The sequence below is a fragment of the Struthio camelus genome, chromosome 4 (genome assembly GCF_040807025.1).
Source record: "Struthio camelus isolate bStrCam1 chromosome 4, bStrCam1.hap1, whole genome shotgun sequence".
NCBI classification, from domain to species: Eukaryota; Metazoa; Chordata; class Aves; order Struthioniformes; family Struthionidae; genus Struthio; species Struthio camelus.
In genome coordinates, this window is record NC_090945.1 from 58,232,165 (window position 1) to 58,248,952 (window position 16,788).

At 36.0% G+C, this 16,788-nt stretch overlaps 1 protein-coding gene across 10 annotated transcripts in view; it reads left to right on the forward strand.

Annotated features, from left to right (window-relative positions):
* FRYL (FRY like transcription coactivator) overlaps positions 1-16,788 on the forward strand; it is a 184,268-nt gene that overhangs the window by 143,665 nt on the left and 23,815 nt on the right. For all 10 annotated transcript variants that reach the window (XM_068940956.1, XM_068940957.1, XM_009681998.2 and 7 more), the window contains 10 exons: positions 749-1,356; positions 2,011-2,108; positions 4,441-4,611; positions 5,648-5,788; positions 8,096-8,293; positions 9,547-9,708; positions 10,009-10,083; positions 11,579-11,755; positions 14,487-14,690; positions 15,604-15,774. In XM_068940956.1, the coding sequence (XP_068797057.1) occupies positions 749-1,356; positions 2,011-2,108; positions 4,441-4,611; positions 5,648-5,788; positions 8,096-8,293; positions 9,547-9,708; positions 10,009-10,083; positions 11,579-11,755; positions 14,487-14,690; positions 15,604-15,774 (2,005 nt within the window). The remainder of the gene's footprint in view (positions 1-748; positions 1,357-2,010; positions 2,109-4,440; positions 4,612-5,647; positions 5,789-8,095; positions 8,294-9,546; positions 9,709-10,008; positions 10,084-11,578; positions 11,756-14,486; positions 14,691-15,603; positions 15,775-16,788) is intronic.

Below are 16,788 nucleotides of genomic sequence, written 5' to 3' on the forward strand. Positions count from 1 at the left end.
ACTGTAATAAATAATTGTACTGTACCTTTAATATAGATTAAATTTCTTTAGTTAGAGCAAATGCTAATCTTTCTTAGGCCTTAGATTTGTTGTTTATGTTTAAAAGAAGCGTAACTGAAAAGTCGAGAGTCATTTGTATGTCTCATTGGAGTGTGAGTGGTTAGCTCCATGACTTTTTTTCGACAGGAGAAAAGACTCCTAAGCATACATACAGTCTCATTTGTTTGATTTCATAGCAAGGTTTTCTGAGAATTGTGAGATTTCTAGAAAGTTCTTCCATTTCTCAGTATTTTACGTATGAGAACCAGTAGGCGTTGATTTCTCTAGGTCAGCTACTTCAGGGAAAAATAAGGTAACAAGTGAGCAATTTCATTTATTAATTCTTTCCTTTCTCTACCCGTGTCACATCTGTAAGAAAGTAAGTTGGAATGCCAGATCTTTATTTCTAGGGGTTTTTTTTTACAAGCTTTAAACTAATATTCCTGATTGTACTAATTTGCTATGTCATTATTTTGCTGTACTGGGATTGTAATGAATATATTTTGTAACAGTGATAGCACGATGCTACAGTCCTGTCTTATGCCACAGTTATTTATAATACTCTTCCAGTGATGCTGCAGAGTATCCACTGAGTGTTTATCTATGTGATTGATGTCAAATGTCTTTCTCCTTTTCTCTCATTTCTTGAGATATATGTTAGTAAAAGTATTTTTCATTGAATAAAATTTAATATTGCTTTTTATTTTAGAACCTCATACCATGATTCTGTAATGGGAAACAAGTACGCAGCTAACAGGAAAAGCACTGGACAGATAAATCTAAGCACAAGTCCCATTAATAGTGGCAGTTGTTTGGGATACTACAGCAATACAAGGAGTAATTCTTTGAGACTGAATTTAATCAGTGAGCGGAGAGGCGACCGTCGACGGAGCAACACACTGGATATAATGGATGGAAGGATAAATCACAGTGGAAGTTTGGCAAGGACTAGAAGCCTTTCCTCCCTGAGAGAGGGAGGGATGTATGATGTGCAGCCCACTACTGATCCTGTCAATCTGATGGCCACCATATTTTGGATTGCAGCTTCATTGCTAGAATCAGATTATGAATATGAATACCTTTTGGCTCTCAAACTACTCAACAAACTGCTAATTCACTTGCCTCTGGATAAATCAGAGAGTCGGGAAAAGATAGAGAAGGTGCAGAATAAACTGAAGTGGAATAACTTTCCAGGTCTTCAGCAGCTTTTCTTAAAAGGCTTTACTTCAGCATCTACACAAGAAATGACAGTTCATCTCCTCAGTAAACTCATCACAATTTCCAGGCATGCTTTGGTGGACCCCTCTCAGTTAGCAGGTATCTTCAGTAAATGTCTATATAACGATAATGTATTTTTCATTAAATGAAATGCATTCAAAATTAATACTGATTATGCGTTTGCTTTAAAAAATCACCCTTGGTTAAATGCTTTCTGCAGTTGTCAATGTTGCAGTGCTAGATAGTGGGAGTACGTTACTGAAACTTTACATGAAAACTTTATCTAGTAGAATGTTGACTGCGAACTTTAAATTTGCTTACAAGTTAAGAGCATGTGTTTTAATTTTCATGATTTTGTGCTAAACAGCTCAATTACCTTGTGACCGCAATTACAACGTGACCTTGTGACTTAGTGCTGTTTCTAACCTCTGTGCATTTTAGAAACAATGTCACTGTACTGCCCGAAGATACTGCGTTTCTCAGTTGTTTTGCTTAATCGGTCATGTGATGATTCTAGTTTCATTTTATTCATATTTATACACACATGTGTATATATTTTACATATATGCACATACATATATCTGTGTGCATATATATATTGTGTGTGTGTGTGTGTGTGTGTGTGTGTGTGTGTGTAGGTCATGCTATAAAGGTTCTTAAATACCAGAAAGCTGTTGAATGTTCACATAATTCCACATTAAATGAAGTCTTATTAAAATCATTAGGGATCATGTAACTATGTTTTGTGTGCAGGATTTCCCCTAAACATCTTGTGCTTACTTCCTCATCTGATCCAACATTTTGATAATCCAACTCAGTTCTGTAAAGAAACAGCTGACAGGATAGCAAAGGTATGTAAGTGTAGTGTTTGGCGAGTATTCAGAAGTTTGCTTTTATTACCAGTGTTGTTTCTTTATTTTCCACTCCATTATGTAATATTTTTCTGCATGGCTAATAGAATAATGTAAAAATATATATAAATATATGCATATATATAAAGGGTCTCATCCAGCCCTCATGTATATAATCTTCCTATCAACCCCGAGTTTCCCTTTGTGAATGAGGAAGCACATTTAGTTTGTTCTGTAAAGTTCAAAAGTAAAGAACAAACATACTTCTTATTTATGGTATGTGACTTTTTCTGACTTGTCTTGAGTTTGCAGCTTGTAATTTTAAACATAAATTCAATCAATTCTTAAGCACATTTCCTAATTTACTTGTCGTAAGGAGGTGGTCCTTACCTTTCAGATCGGTAAGTAGAGAAGAAAAGGTATTCTGTTCTTTCTGTTATTTGTAAATGGTGATTAACTTTCGGAGATTTTGGATACTCCCTGAACTGCAGTGTCTGTTAAAGCAGTGCAGGCTGCCTTCCAAGAGTCCCCAGGCCGGCTGGTGGAGCGTTGGTCTGCCAGCACGCGCTTTAAGGAAGACTGTGGAATAAAGAATAAGAAAGTGCTGTCTGTTATAGTCAAAGCAGTCTTAGGCCACTGGCTACCCAAACCGTGGTGTGTAAACCTCTTAACAAGTGTACGAGTTACCTCAAAGTAATACGTGGCCTGAATCCAACTGCTGTCCCAGAAACGCCTGTGCTACTGGCTAGGGACACGTGCCCCTGCTGCCAGTGCTGGTGGAGATAACAGCACAAGATTCCGAGTTCTTGAGCTGGTTAATAGAGGATGGGAATAAGAGCAGGGAAACTTGTATTTTACTCCTGGCAGCCTCACTGGCCTGCCAGGTACCCATTTCAAGTTGCTTGCTTTGCCAGACGTGCTGTTGTAGATTGGAAAACCAAGAAACCTTGATTCTGGCCTCCTTTTATAAAATGCTTGGAGATCTACTGATAAAACATTTTATAAGAAAGAGGTATTATTATTATTATAGGAGGAGAAGAAGAAAAAAACTGTCCTCAGGCACCGGACCTACAATGTGAATGGAACTGCCAGCCACCAAAGGGAGGGCAAGGTCCAGAGGAGAAGGGACAAGGCAGCTAGACAGTATGTCCAGAGAAACAGATAGAGAAAAGGACGAGGTGGCAGGGAACGCTGAAGGGGGTGGGAGGAACAAAGGTGAGACATCGTGAGGGGAAGGAGAACGGGGGGGCAAACAGCAACACAGTATGTGCTAGGCAACAGGAGATACACAAAAAAGAAATGCTTGAAGAGGTCTGTGTGTCGTTTACTTCTGTGGGGGGAACAGTTATGCCACTTGAGACTTTAGTATTAGGAAAGTGTTCATTTTTATAAACTGTAGTTTTTCTTTGAGCAAGCTTTGTAGTTGCTGCTAAAATTGCTACTGGGATTTATTCAACCATTGTTGCGAGTAAGAGGCTGCCTGTGCAGTAAGAAACGGAAGGGAGCTGGTAACTGACTCGGTATGTCTACTGAGATACGATCCATACTGTCAGATTTCAGAAACCCTTAACAATATTATTCTTTAATTTTAAAAAAGGAAAAACGTAGAACTTAAGTGTACACGCAAGCCCTTTTATACGAATCTTTATAAATTTTAGTGCCACTTGAAGACACAGATTCCCCAAAATAGGGGTTATAAATAAAGAATTCAGAATGTGGTCTGTAGTCAGGGGATACAGGAAGTATCTCAATAGGTTTATTCTATTCATGGTGCTCTTTTAGAAATCTCTTACTTGTCAGAACTTGTCCTGACTTCTTTTGACTTCTCTGTTGACTCTCTTCATGTGAGAGTCTGATTTAACATGTCAAAGACTGTTGATGGATGCCACAGTTCATCTGGTCCAGATACTCCTGGCTTCCTAAAGCTCTGATACATGCAGGGCTAGGTGGGAGAAAGGGTTGGCCTAGGTTTGAAAGAAAAAGGATGAAAGAAAAAGAACGGTCATGTTAGAGAGACAGGTCAAGCCTTATGAATGAATGCCCACTGAGTGCAGCTGTTACCCCTGCAGGAACATGGAGCTGTCTTTTTTAATACCCAGTAATTTCCCCCCCCCCCTTTTTTTAAGCAATTTTAAGTATCTTAAGTCATTCTTTCTACTGCTTTTAGGAAATTGTCAGGCTTCAGAGTTCAGCAGAAACTGTAGATGTTCGTGGTTTGTTTTCCATTGTTGGAAAATACAATGAAAACTGGGGGAAATAAATAATGACTCATAAATACTTAGGTTAAAAATGATTGTCTCTAGGATAATTGTATTTGCTTTTTGCTTTTCAGGTTTGTGCAGAGGAGAAGTCACCAACTCTTGCCAATTTGGCTCATATGATGAGTTTATACAGTACACACAGTTATTCCAGAGACTGTTCTAACTGGATTAATGTAGTGTGTAGATATTTGCATGACTCCTTCTCAGATACCACATTTAACCTTGTAACTTATCTTGCAGAGGTAAATTTTACTGAAAATGTATCTCATTTTGACAATCTATGAAAAACATGATATTTACTCACTGCCAGTTTGTTGTTATTCATGATTCTGAATATTGGAAAAAGGGTACATCTTCCATAATGGAGAATAATAGTAAAATATTCTAGTATATGGCAAAGGGATGACTAGTGCCATTTGGAAGCACAAAACCTTGAGTTTACCTTGAAATACTAATGCCTCTAATGAAAGATCCCTTTTTGTGGTAGTATTGTTCTGTAAGAGATATTTATTATCTGTACCCCATAAATAAAATACACACATGCTGTCTTGGTTTTAACAAAACATACTTAGTGTAAATCTTAAAAGAACCTTTATTTTTTTTAGCCAAATACCCACTTAAGTGTGTGTTTAGCGCAACTTAAAAACTAATTTCAACATTCAATTTTAAGTATTGCAGAGTATATACTGAAAGAGGAGTTAAATTACAGAATTCAGTATATGACTGTCAGCCTTTCGTATGCAAAACTGCTGTTATCTTTAAAAAAGTACCTTGTGTGAAGAGCTTGTAGAACTTGGTCCTTGAGCTATATTACTTTATCGGATAATGATAATTTTTTAATTGTTTGTTTTTTCTCATGTATGAATTTATATGTACTTAAGATTGTGCATGCCAGACTTCTGTAAGACTTGAATGTAATTATTTTCCATGCAGCTTTGGCATTTTGAATTTACAAGAACGCTTTAATTTAGTGAGAAGTATTTTATTATTAGGTGCTTTAGGCCTGTGCTTAGGTTTATTGTCAAAATTCTATTAATAAATGAAGAAAATTAATATAAGTAAAACTGAATTACGGTAGAAAATGTAGTTCTTTTGTATTACATTTTCTTTTTAAGCTAAAACAAAGTTTTGAAAAACATGAAGTGGTACACTGAAGTTTCTTGAAGGGAAAAATAAGTATGTAGCTGGAGTTAACTGAATTTTAATGTTCATTTCCACTGTTTGCTACTATTAGACACTCTAATTAAATTCTATGTTAAAAACTTTTTTTTTTTTTAGCTATTAGAGAAAGGGTTATCCAGTATGCAACAGTCCTTACTGCAGATCATTTACAGTCTTCTGAGTCATATTGACCTGTCCACAGCTCCAGTGAAACAGTTTAATTTGGAGATCATAAAAGTTATTGGTAAATATGTTCAGGTGGGTACTATAAGAAACTGAAAGATGCTTTCTGCTTATTATCAAAGTAGTAGTGAAATTACACTTAAACTTTTGTTGGAGTGTGATGAAGTAATTTATTTTAGAAGTAAAAATTGTTGTTCAAAGTCAAATTCCATAGTATTTTAGTTTCTGACCTATGTATTTAATTCATTATACACGTATTCTTTGTCTAACTTGATTTACATCTTGTGGGACAAGTTACCTGAGTGAACGTGCATCTCTTTACAGATATAGGCTACTCTGTATATGTAGTCATAGAAGATGATCCTTCAACTGTTAAAATATAAAACTGTTTTAAATAAGGAAACATGTTTACTGCTGAATACTGTAGATAGAAATTTCTGAAGTGTTTTTTTTTTCCAAAAGAAAGCTTTACACCTAAATACATATTTGAAACACTTTCACTAGTGTTTCTGTCCATGAGAGAAACATTAAGTTCCATCTTCATGAGTTCAAGTGCAGTTTTTTGTTAAAAGACGGTCCCCAAAAGACGAACAACAGTATTTTGCCCTAGGTAATTTGCTCTTTCATATTTGGAACACAATTTACTGAAAACCCTGGAAGAAAGTCTAGCATTTTGCTGAAAGATTTTATTAAAATGCCTGGAGCATACAACCATTTCAGGCTTCAGCGTTTTCTTTTTTTTCCCCTCTCCTCCTTTATTCCTGAATACCATAATTGCGAAATGTGTATCAGTCAAATGGTTTAATCATAATTACCCGGGAAAAGTAGTGTTCCCTGAACATTTTGCTGTCAATAGATATGTACCGCAGATATTGTGCTTCTGTCAGAGTGCATTAGGCAGAACAGAATGATTAGTGCAGCTGTATTTTTTATGGCCTGATGTCTGCTCACTTCACCCCTAACCTTTGTCTGAGCTTTCTCTCCCACCCAGTGCCGCCATGGAATATGATCTTAATTAGAAGATAGTAGCTGTCAAAACACTGATAGTAATGAAAGAATGTTCTAGAGAAGCATATGCATTTTTTGATAGGATAAAGTGTGTTAATTTAAATAACAAGAGAAAAGATTATAAATGAACATGTTGCTTAAATGTCATGGTACTAAACAGGTTTTTAGAATGCCTCTTAACAAACTTAAGTTGTTAAGGGATGGTTCAAGTTTGAGAATACTTTTTTAATACTCCTGATGCACAGAAATTCAGCAGGTGGTTGAAGGCCGTTACCTACAGAGGGAGGAGCATGTGCTACTTGTAGCCGTGAAAGTGGTGTTTATTTTTTAATGCACTAGAGAAAAAATATTGCAACAAACATGTGGCATCCGAATAAAAATGTTTTACGTCTAATTTCAAAAACTAGAATAGTTGAGTTTCAGGTAGAATTCTAACATTTCAGCAGTGTAAAGCTTAACCCTCCCAAGGTGCTGCTTCTGGTGCACGTTTCTTCTCTTCCCCACTCCAAAATCTGTGCAGTTGGAACTGCTGAGTAGTTTACACTGTGTGCGCAATCTTTTTAAGGAGAGTACATTTAGCTCAAGCTCTGCCTTTTGTATTCTGATACTTTTGCCCTGACTGTACTACGTCAGTTCTATGCTATATAAAAACCTTGTAAATGCTTTTATTTTGTTTGAGATCTTTGAAATGTATGAGGAAATACAAAATGCAAAATATTTGTATATGTTTCAAATTCTGCTTTCAAATGCTATCAGCTGTATTTTCTGGGGCATGAAGAGCTGATACTCCAGATAATGGTATAAAATATCGAGCTCTCGCGCGGCTGGCATTATGTACTGGATCTAGTAAGCCTGGCTAGACCTGGCAGCCCTCCTTCAAACGACTTGGGTGCCTAGCTGCTGCCTTTCTGGCAGTTCAAGTTCTGAAGCCCTCGTTGTGTGCTCAAGCCTTTTTAGTCCAAAGGAGAATATTAGAACTTGGGGTTTGGGAATTGTAAAATGAGTCTGTCTACTAAAAGTTCATATCTGTCAAGTACAAAATGTCACATAAGTGTGTCTATCATACTGTATTCAGACCGCAAATATTTTCATGCTTTAATTCTTGATCTTAATGGTTACTGTGCATTCATTTCTTGTTAATTATTCAGTGTCTGGGTTGACTCACTTGCAGTTTGTTCATGTTTTGCTTTGTATCTTCTAGACTTAGAAATGTGTGATAATGAAGACCAATATTTAAAAATGTGAGCTCATCTGCAAATAATCTATAGTTAGGAATATTTGTATCTCACGTCAAGTGCAAAATCCTACTGTACATTTAAAAATTGTTGTATTTTTTGAGGTGATTGTTTTGTGATTTATGTACATTCTCTTTAGAGTCCGTATTGGAAGGAAGCCCTTAATATTTTGAAACTAGTGGTATCTCGATCAGCAAGCCTTGTTGTACCTAATGATATCCCAAAGTCTTATGGAGGTGACATAGGTTCTCCTGAAATCTCTTTCACAAAAATTTTTAATAATGTCTCCAAGGAGCTACCTGGGAAGACCTTAGATTTTCATTTTGATATATCAGAGGTAATTATTGTAGTTTAAACTATAATACAGTAATGACTTTCTGTTGCAAACTCGGGTTTGTTTTCTCTTAGTCTTCGTGTTTATATGTACTAAAATAAATGTGATCATTTTTAAGAATGATATATGTTGAAATTTTACATACTTGAAACATAATTAGAGTTGTACTGAAAAATAGACTTTGTATTCTCTTCCACTGTGTTTTTGCTATTTTCCCTCTTTGAATATCTCTATAAAGTTAATTACTTAAAGTCGATAGCATTATCCGTAAAGGTATTTCAGCTCAGTCAGAGAGCCAAGGTAATGCAGCTGGTTACTTTTTGTATCTGAACATTCCTGGACTTTACCAAATGAAGGGTTGTGCATTCAGGGGCTGAGAGGATTAAAATCCTGTATTCCAGTTTTGGCCTAACTTTGGAGAGAAGTCTTGATAGAGGATATAGGAATGTGAGTGTGAGATGGATGCAGTTTGGGACAAATTCCTGTGGTTAAAAAAATAAAAGAAAATTAGGATACATTAGAACTGAAAGTAATACGTTAGTACAGCTGGTAAGCTTCGTGTATCTGAAGAGGAGGGCATAGCTGAATGACTGCAGTGTAATGTAGGGATGTGAAAACCGTAGAAACTTCAGAAGAAATCAAAAACAAGGGCTCATGATTGAAACTGAGCCTAGATAACGGGTGGAGATGTGCCTTAATGGCACATGGAGATTAGCCTTAATTAAATTGGTAGAGTCCTCTCTTTAGGAGAATTCCTTACTGGAAACTTCAGTTTCTGCAGATAAATGAGAGGCTAGATGAATTCCTGCAGAATTTATTGGAGTAGCCTTTGCTATCAAAAAGGCTGAATGCAATCTTTGTTTTTCAAAGGGGTGTGTGTTTTACTGAAGTTGCTGGACTGTGGAAAAGGTTTGTTAGTATTTATGAATGCATCCATAGAAAATCTTTGCATCTTGTAAACTTAGAACATAGTTATTTTTAAAGGGTACTTTAAAATGTGCCTAGATGGCCAGTACAAAACTTGTCTGTTTCAGAAAATACAAAAGGGCAGAATGGCAGTCTGTTGGGTAGGGTAGAAGTATTCAGGTTGGTGTTTCTCGGTGTACCAGTGTGTGGGTGCTCGTTCTTGGTATGTTAGGCATGGAGTTATAAATTCTAAAAAACTCTTTGCATTTTGTGCAATATTTCTAAAATTAAGTACATAGTCTTTATTAAAACAGATTTGAGTTTAAGCAAATATTTGTCTTTTGTGATAGACACCAATTATTGGGAATAAATATGGTGATCAGCACAGCGCAGCTGGTAGAAACGGGAAACCAAAAGTTATTGCTGTCACCCGGAGCACTTCTTCAACTTCATCAGGCTCCAATTCAAATGCCTTAGTTCCTGTCAGCTGGAAGAGACCACAGCTATCTCAGGTACATTGTGTGTCTTGAGCATAGTAAGCAAATAATGTAGATAGTGTTTATGAATGTGTAATAAAAAATATATGTGTTGAAATTTCATTAGAAAGGTATGTCATGTCTTAGCAAAACAGTAAACTTGGGGTACACCCCAAGCTAAAAGCTAGTATTAGTGAAGAGAAAAACCTGTACAATTAGTTTTAGAGGACCTCTGCATGAGAGATGATAACTTAAAAATCCTCACATTTTATTTACATTTTCACTTGGACCTCTAACAGATGCGTTGCTCTGTGTTATTTATTGTGTATTTTTCAGAGAAGAACGAGGGAGAAGCTAATGAATGTGCTTTCTCTGTGTGGTCCAGAATCTGGGCTTCCCAAGAATCCTTCAGTAAGTGGTGGTAGTGTTTTGTTTTGTTTTCTAAATCCCAGTAATGAGAATGCTATTGTGTATTCAGATATTGGTGAAGTTAGGAGAAAAGAGGTTTTGACATTCTGGTTTTGGTTCACAAATCCAGCTAGAGAATTAGAGAGAGGTGGAATCATACAGAAAGATGGAATAATGAATAACGAATTACTGTTGTTCCTCAAAAAGTCCAGCGGGCACCATTTTTCACTAGACTGGAGTCAAAACTATGCTTTTCAGCCAAAACCAAAGTACTTGTCTCCATGAATTTGTGTCACTGGGATAGGAGGAGAAGACTGTATGTTGTAAAGCAAAGAGAGAACATTCTTAGGGTTGATTCTTATTTTTATCCTAAATGTGTGAAAACGAGATTAAAAAAATTCTTTGGATTGGAACTCAAATCTCCCCTCCACGAACTGAATTAGCTGACCTCTCGTCAGCTCCTTGGATCTTTCTGGGCAGAGTAATCTTGAAATCTTTTTCTCAAAATCTGACATCTTCACAGGAGGGCATGATTGCCCTGCCGCTCTGGAATAGTGTGTTGTGTCTTTTATGCTCTACATGTGGATTTTTATTATCTTGGCTAGAAGAGGGCATTCAGCTGTCTCCCATGTTCTGAGTAAATTTCTAACCCGTTATAAATAAGAGGTCTGGCTATGTTTTAAAGAGAAGTGGCTGCAATGGCTGAGAATTGTAAGCATGTTGATACTGTATTGGAAATACCATTGAATCCACTGAAAATGACCAGTGGATCACTTACCTTCAGACTAACGTGAATGTTAGTAGGAATGTCTAACTGTTGAGTAAAAATAGAGAGGTAGCATTGCTTCTGCGTAAAGTGCAGGAAAGACCTCCATTGGCATACTAAGCTTAGTTGTGATGAAGCTGTTTTAAGGACTTTCAAAACAGTATGAACAGTCTGCTTATTGTGACATAAAAGTTCCTAGCTGGGGAAAAGTTGTGATGGGAGATGGACTTTTAATCTAGCAGAGGAGCATATAACAAAATAAGATAACTGAAAGCTGAAGCTAAGATAACTGTAAGCTGAAGCTAAACAAATTTAACAAATTTTAAGATGGAAATAAAGAGCAAATTGTAATTTGTGAGGATGATTAAACTTTGGAATCTTTTTATCTCTGGAAGGCTTTACGGGGTGGACTTTTAAAAGGTATACAGTACTTCTACAGAAATTGCTAGGTGAAAACGACACGGGCTGTGTCATGGAGATGAGACTATTATGATGGATTTTCTGATCTTACCATTGTGGTTATGAAAATGAAAGTTTAGGGATGTAATTTCCTCTATCTATTTGTACTTTTGCACCTCTCAGTGTTGCAGACTGTGCCTGCCTTTGTATCATCATCATGTTTGTACATTTTAAGCTGGCACTATTGCCATGAAGCTGTGGGAAGTAGGATGGCTGCCTTTTGGAAATGCCTAAGTTGAAAGTTTTTATTTCTGTTTTTGCCCTTATCTGCAGGTTGTGTTTTCTTCTAACGAGGACTTGGAAGTTGGAGACCAACAAACTAGTCTTATTTCAACAACAGAAGAAGTGATTCAAGAGGAGGAAGTGGCTGTAGAAGACAATACCAGTGAACAACAATTTGGAGTTTTTAAAGACTTTGACTTTTTAGATGTTGAATTGGAAGATGCAGAGGTGAGACCTTGGGATTTCTTCTGTGTGCTTCCATTTGAGAATGTTCTGAAAATTAGGTTGTGTTGGTGCAACTCTAAGGAATTGGCAGCTCTTCTACCTAATCCAGTGGGGAAGAATTTATAACATGATTGAATTTAACTTGCATAATTAAAAAAAAAAAAAAAAAAAAAAAGAACCCTTATCAAAAACTTTGCAATGTTAAAGAGAAGTTCATGCAATGGTTGATTATTTTTTTGATTCAGGGACTTAATCTGGAAGTGAAGTGATGTTATATCAGTATAAGCCAGTGACAGGACGAATGCCTCGGTACATGGCAGTAGAAAATTTAATTAGGGAACAATACTTTAGGAAAATGGCATAATCATTGTTCCTGATATGTTTCTACATTTCAAAAACATGAAGAATAGTTATTAAGCTGTATGGTATACTCTCTTATTATATTACATTATTTCGCTCGGTCATCGTAATTACTTGCATTGTGACTTTTGCATTATATCTGGTCTGTCATAGCTGTTATGTTTCCTCTACTTCTCTTGTCAAAAAAGAGGGGGAGTAAAAAAGAAATTAAATATTAAGAAATTTTAAAGATTCCTTTAACAATTACTGTTTATTTTGGGTAAAGAAGAGGCTTCAAACCAGAATTTGAGAGAGCTTAAAAATGTAACTGGGGAGAAGCTGGAGAACCTGAATACTCAATAGTTTTTTTTTTTTCACTTTTCGTTACAGCCTATGCAAAATATTGAGTTAGTAATGGAGATCTTTGAAGGTCATGAGTCAAGAGACTACCAAAAAGAGCATCAGCCTATCTAAACTCTGAAATCTTTTATTATTTTCCTGATTTATCTAGCTCTTTTTACAGAATCTTGCTTTTTTCCATAGTACTTTAGTTTTATCTCCCTTACTTCATGCTTCCTGTGTATTGCTTCACTTCTGCTAATATTTGCATCTTCTAGGAAAATGACAGGCTCATTATGGTCTTTTGCATACATGTGACTTCATCCTAAACAGATACAATTTCGTATGTTAAATGTAAGTAGACAAGCAGTTCAGAATCATCAAGACTCAGTAGTAAAACATTATTTTAATACTTAGGTGGAGCTTTGCAGGCAGGATCCCGAAAGCTGAAAACTTTGCCAAACTTAAGTTAATTTTTACCTTCATTTTCCTTATTATTTTAATAGCAGGTCAGAATGAAGACAGTCTCTCACTACTTGCCTATATGCAACATGAAGTGCTAAACTTGCCCCCCCCCCCAAAAAAAAAAAAAAAAGCAAGAAACCAAAAAACTCACAGAATGTACAAATTTAGAGCATCACTTTTAAATTGTGCTCTTCTTGTAAATGCCTAATTTTTCATCAAAAATATGCAGTGTTCTTTTTTGCTAATTGTTAAATGTTAGCAGCCTGAGCTGTGGCTTTTAAATAAAAATCTGAGTAATATTCAGATTAAACTTAAGGTCTGTAAGTGCTTTTGCCCCACAGAAGAAGTACTTTGTTAGTGGTGGTTTTTCACTTTGGCATAATTTTATCCCTTTTCTGGCACAAAGCAAATCACTGAGAGGGAAGAGAAACCACAACAAGTTTTGTTTGCTTTGCATATTTAAAGCATAATGCTAGCCTGATAAGTCACTGCAAGAGACAATCTGTTAGAGCAGTTTTGGAACCCAGTACTTGCAAGTTTGGGACTAGATGTGGTATTGAAGTAACTTGCTGTAGACTGGCAAAGCGAACTGACTGGATTTCCAGTCTTACTTGGATGTATTGTTGAAGGCTGGCAAAGCACTTTAAAGATTGTTGTTATACTCAGGAATTAAAAAATGATGATTTAAGATACGGATTTTACTTGGGTTCCAAATATCCATCATACTAAGTATCCCAGCACTGAAGTATAAGAACAGAGAGGATCCAGTTGTTGATATGTAGGGTGCTTTTCATAAAACTGACACAAAATACCTGGTAGAACAGGAAAAGAAGACACCATTTTTTCTGCAACCTGAATATAATTAATGTTGATGGTGCTTTGTCAGTTGGATGTGGTCAGTTTGGATTCATGTATGTTAGCTGAAGAATTTCACTAGTGTTTGTTGAAACAGTTGCTTTATGTGTTATGCTAGAGAAAATGTACCATAAGCATGCTGATTTTGATGTTTTGTCATCAATTTGTTTTTTTTTTTTTTTAAAGCAATCAATCTCCCATGAGAAGGGGAAAGTATATGAAATGTTAGCTTTTTGACTAAAGCTTCTTTTCAGAGCTTGAATCAGTCTTTTACTGCTGGCAATCCTATGTAATAAAACATTTTTCCCTGGTTCTAGAGTATCTTTAAGTGTTTGTCCTCGTTCTTTCTAATTATATGTGTTTTCCTTTTTGCTAACCAGGAGCTGCAGGTAAGTTGCAGCCTGGTGCAATGGCTTGTTCATCTGTTGTTGTCTGTGCTGTGTTTGTACTTTCTAGTCAAATATATAAAATTTATTTTTTTAAGACTATATAGACAATATATTGAGTTACTTCCCAAGAAGATAATCAAAAGAATTATACTTCATTTGCCATATATCGTAATTTATCTAAAAACATCATTTAACAAGGTTTTTAAAATTTTAATAAAATTAAAGGGCTGATTGAAACTCTGTTCATAATGCATTCGGTACTTGTCTTCTGTGTTGCATTTGTGTATTAACTTTATTACATTTAAATTCATACATATATATGTGTGCGTAAACTTTTTTTGTTACAGGGTGAAAGCATGGACAACTTCAACTGGGGGGTTCGTAGGCGCTCTCTTGACAGTATTGACAAAGGAGACACACCATCCCTTCAGGAATGCCAGTACTCTGGCAGCACACCCAGCTTGAACTTGACTAACCAGGAAGATACTGATGAGTCTTCAGAAGAAGAAGCAGCACTGACTGCAAGTCAGATACTCTCTCGTTCACAGATGGTAAGTCATTTTGCTGTGAAAGGAATCTGAGAACTTAAGCTTTCACCTGCGTTTGTAATGGTTAGGTATGGCTTGCACCTTTCATCCGGAGGAACAGAGGCCTTGAATAAAACTAAACTAATATGGTTAAGCTTCTTCTTGCAGTCACATCAACGAAGGGAAGGAGTTACTCTACGAGCAGTACGTAACAGACGTATAGTTCTAGTAACAATGTTCATCTTTTTAGAATGTTGTATTAAAACTGGAATGCTTGCTATTTTTGTTTAAATATAAACATAAAATAGCATGTGTACATATAAAGTGTGTGTCTTTGTTGTTTCTTAGCTTAAAAAAACCCGAAATAGTAAAGACATGAGCAGTAAGTGATCCCATGGGCACCTCAGTTGTGTTTCACCATTGCAATTGCTAATTTAATTATGCGTTTTGAAGCATTTATACATATGAATGAGGAAAATCAAGAAAGTTGCTTATTCAGAAGGCTCCTTATATTACAGAAATTGAATTAGGGAAAAAAAGTGACTAAGGGGAGGAGGTGGGAAGCAGTAGAGATAGTATGCCCTTTTTAAGACTTGAAGCAAAGTTTGTATTAACATTGCCCATAAGAAAGAGCTACGTTGCTCAGTATTTTCAGTTGAGCATTTTGCTGGTGCCAAGACCTTTGAAAACAAGAGAGGAAGTAATTTTCTGTGTTTCGGGGATAACCTCAAACTTTGAAGAGAGGTTAAATGTTACAGAAATCAATTGTGTTGCTTGTAGTGTTTTCAGTATGAAGTTGTTAAACTTGTTATGTAAATAAATTCAAATAGCTAACTGTACTGAGACAACCTTTTTTTAAAACTAACGTGTTTTTCCCTATAATTTATACATTCAGTGAACTATTATGAATATCACATTTCTTTCTTTTCTGTCTTAGTTAAACAGTGATTCTGCCATAGATGAAACAATATCAGATCATGCTGGTTTATCACTTCAGTCTCAAGACTCCACTAGCAGTGTGGGAACAGAAGAGGTGCTTCAAATCAGAACTGAGACCCCAAGTTTGGAGGCTTCTCCTCTAGATAACTCTAGCAACCAGCTGCCTGAGGTGGGGAGAAATGTGGGCTGGTGCATGGCTGATTTGGGCTCCTTCTAGTGTTTTGTAGCAGCTTTTGCTTTCTTTTCATCTGAATTTTCATCTGTTACACTGATTATTTGATTTGCTTTTAATATTTCTAACCTGTTTAAGTGTTCTTGCAAAATGTTTCCTCAGAGTGAAAACTACTTGTGGTGGACTGAGGGAACTCACTGCAGGTTAAAAATATTCTTGAAGGGCTGATAATGAGCATTTTATGGTGCAGAATGAAAATAGGCTAATATTCAAGATGCTTTTTCCTTGATACGGTTAAAATCCTTCTTGAGCCATGTTTTCTTTCAAATACTTTTTTATTTCCCTTTTTGCTTTCTTTGGGTTAATGTAATTGGTGCTATGTGGGAATAAAACCTCAGGCCAGCTGTGTTAGCAGTTGGTTCAATCAAAATCCTTTAAAAAGGACCGCAGAAGCTAGTGGTATATCTTTTTGGAAAGGCCTGTGTGGAGTGAGACAGATTTCAAGCTAATGGCCGCCTGGAAATCTGTGAGTACTTCAATTTCTTGGTTGATATTTTTAAAAATTCTTTGAGTAATTTAAAATAGCAACACTCAGTTTAATTTAAAATATCTAATCTGTTACAGTTCCCACTGTTCCTGTCTATTTAACAGTCACGCATTAAAAACTCACTATATTGGGTTTTTTTGTCTTGAATTTGAAGTGACTTTTTTTTAGGTGGACTTTTTATCACTTCAGTTAAAATTATGGATGTTACTGGAAATCTTGTTTCAGTTAACAGGACACAATGTTACTGAATTTTCTGGAAAATTAATCTGTCACTGTTCATCTGAATAACTGGTGGACAGTTTACACTTGGAATGTCTCTTCAGCCAATTTGTGTGAACATTAGTTAGACAGACTGAGATTTCTGAACAAAGGCTAGAGTATTCCTGTTTACTACCTAGAAAACCACTCTTTGGAAAGCAAACCACCCACGTAACTAACATGTAGCGAAGGTAATAGTGAAGGCT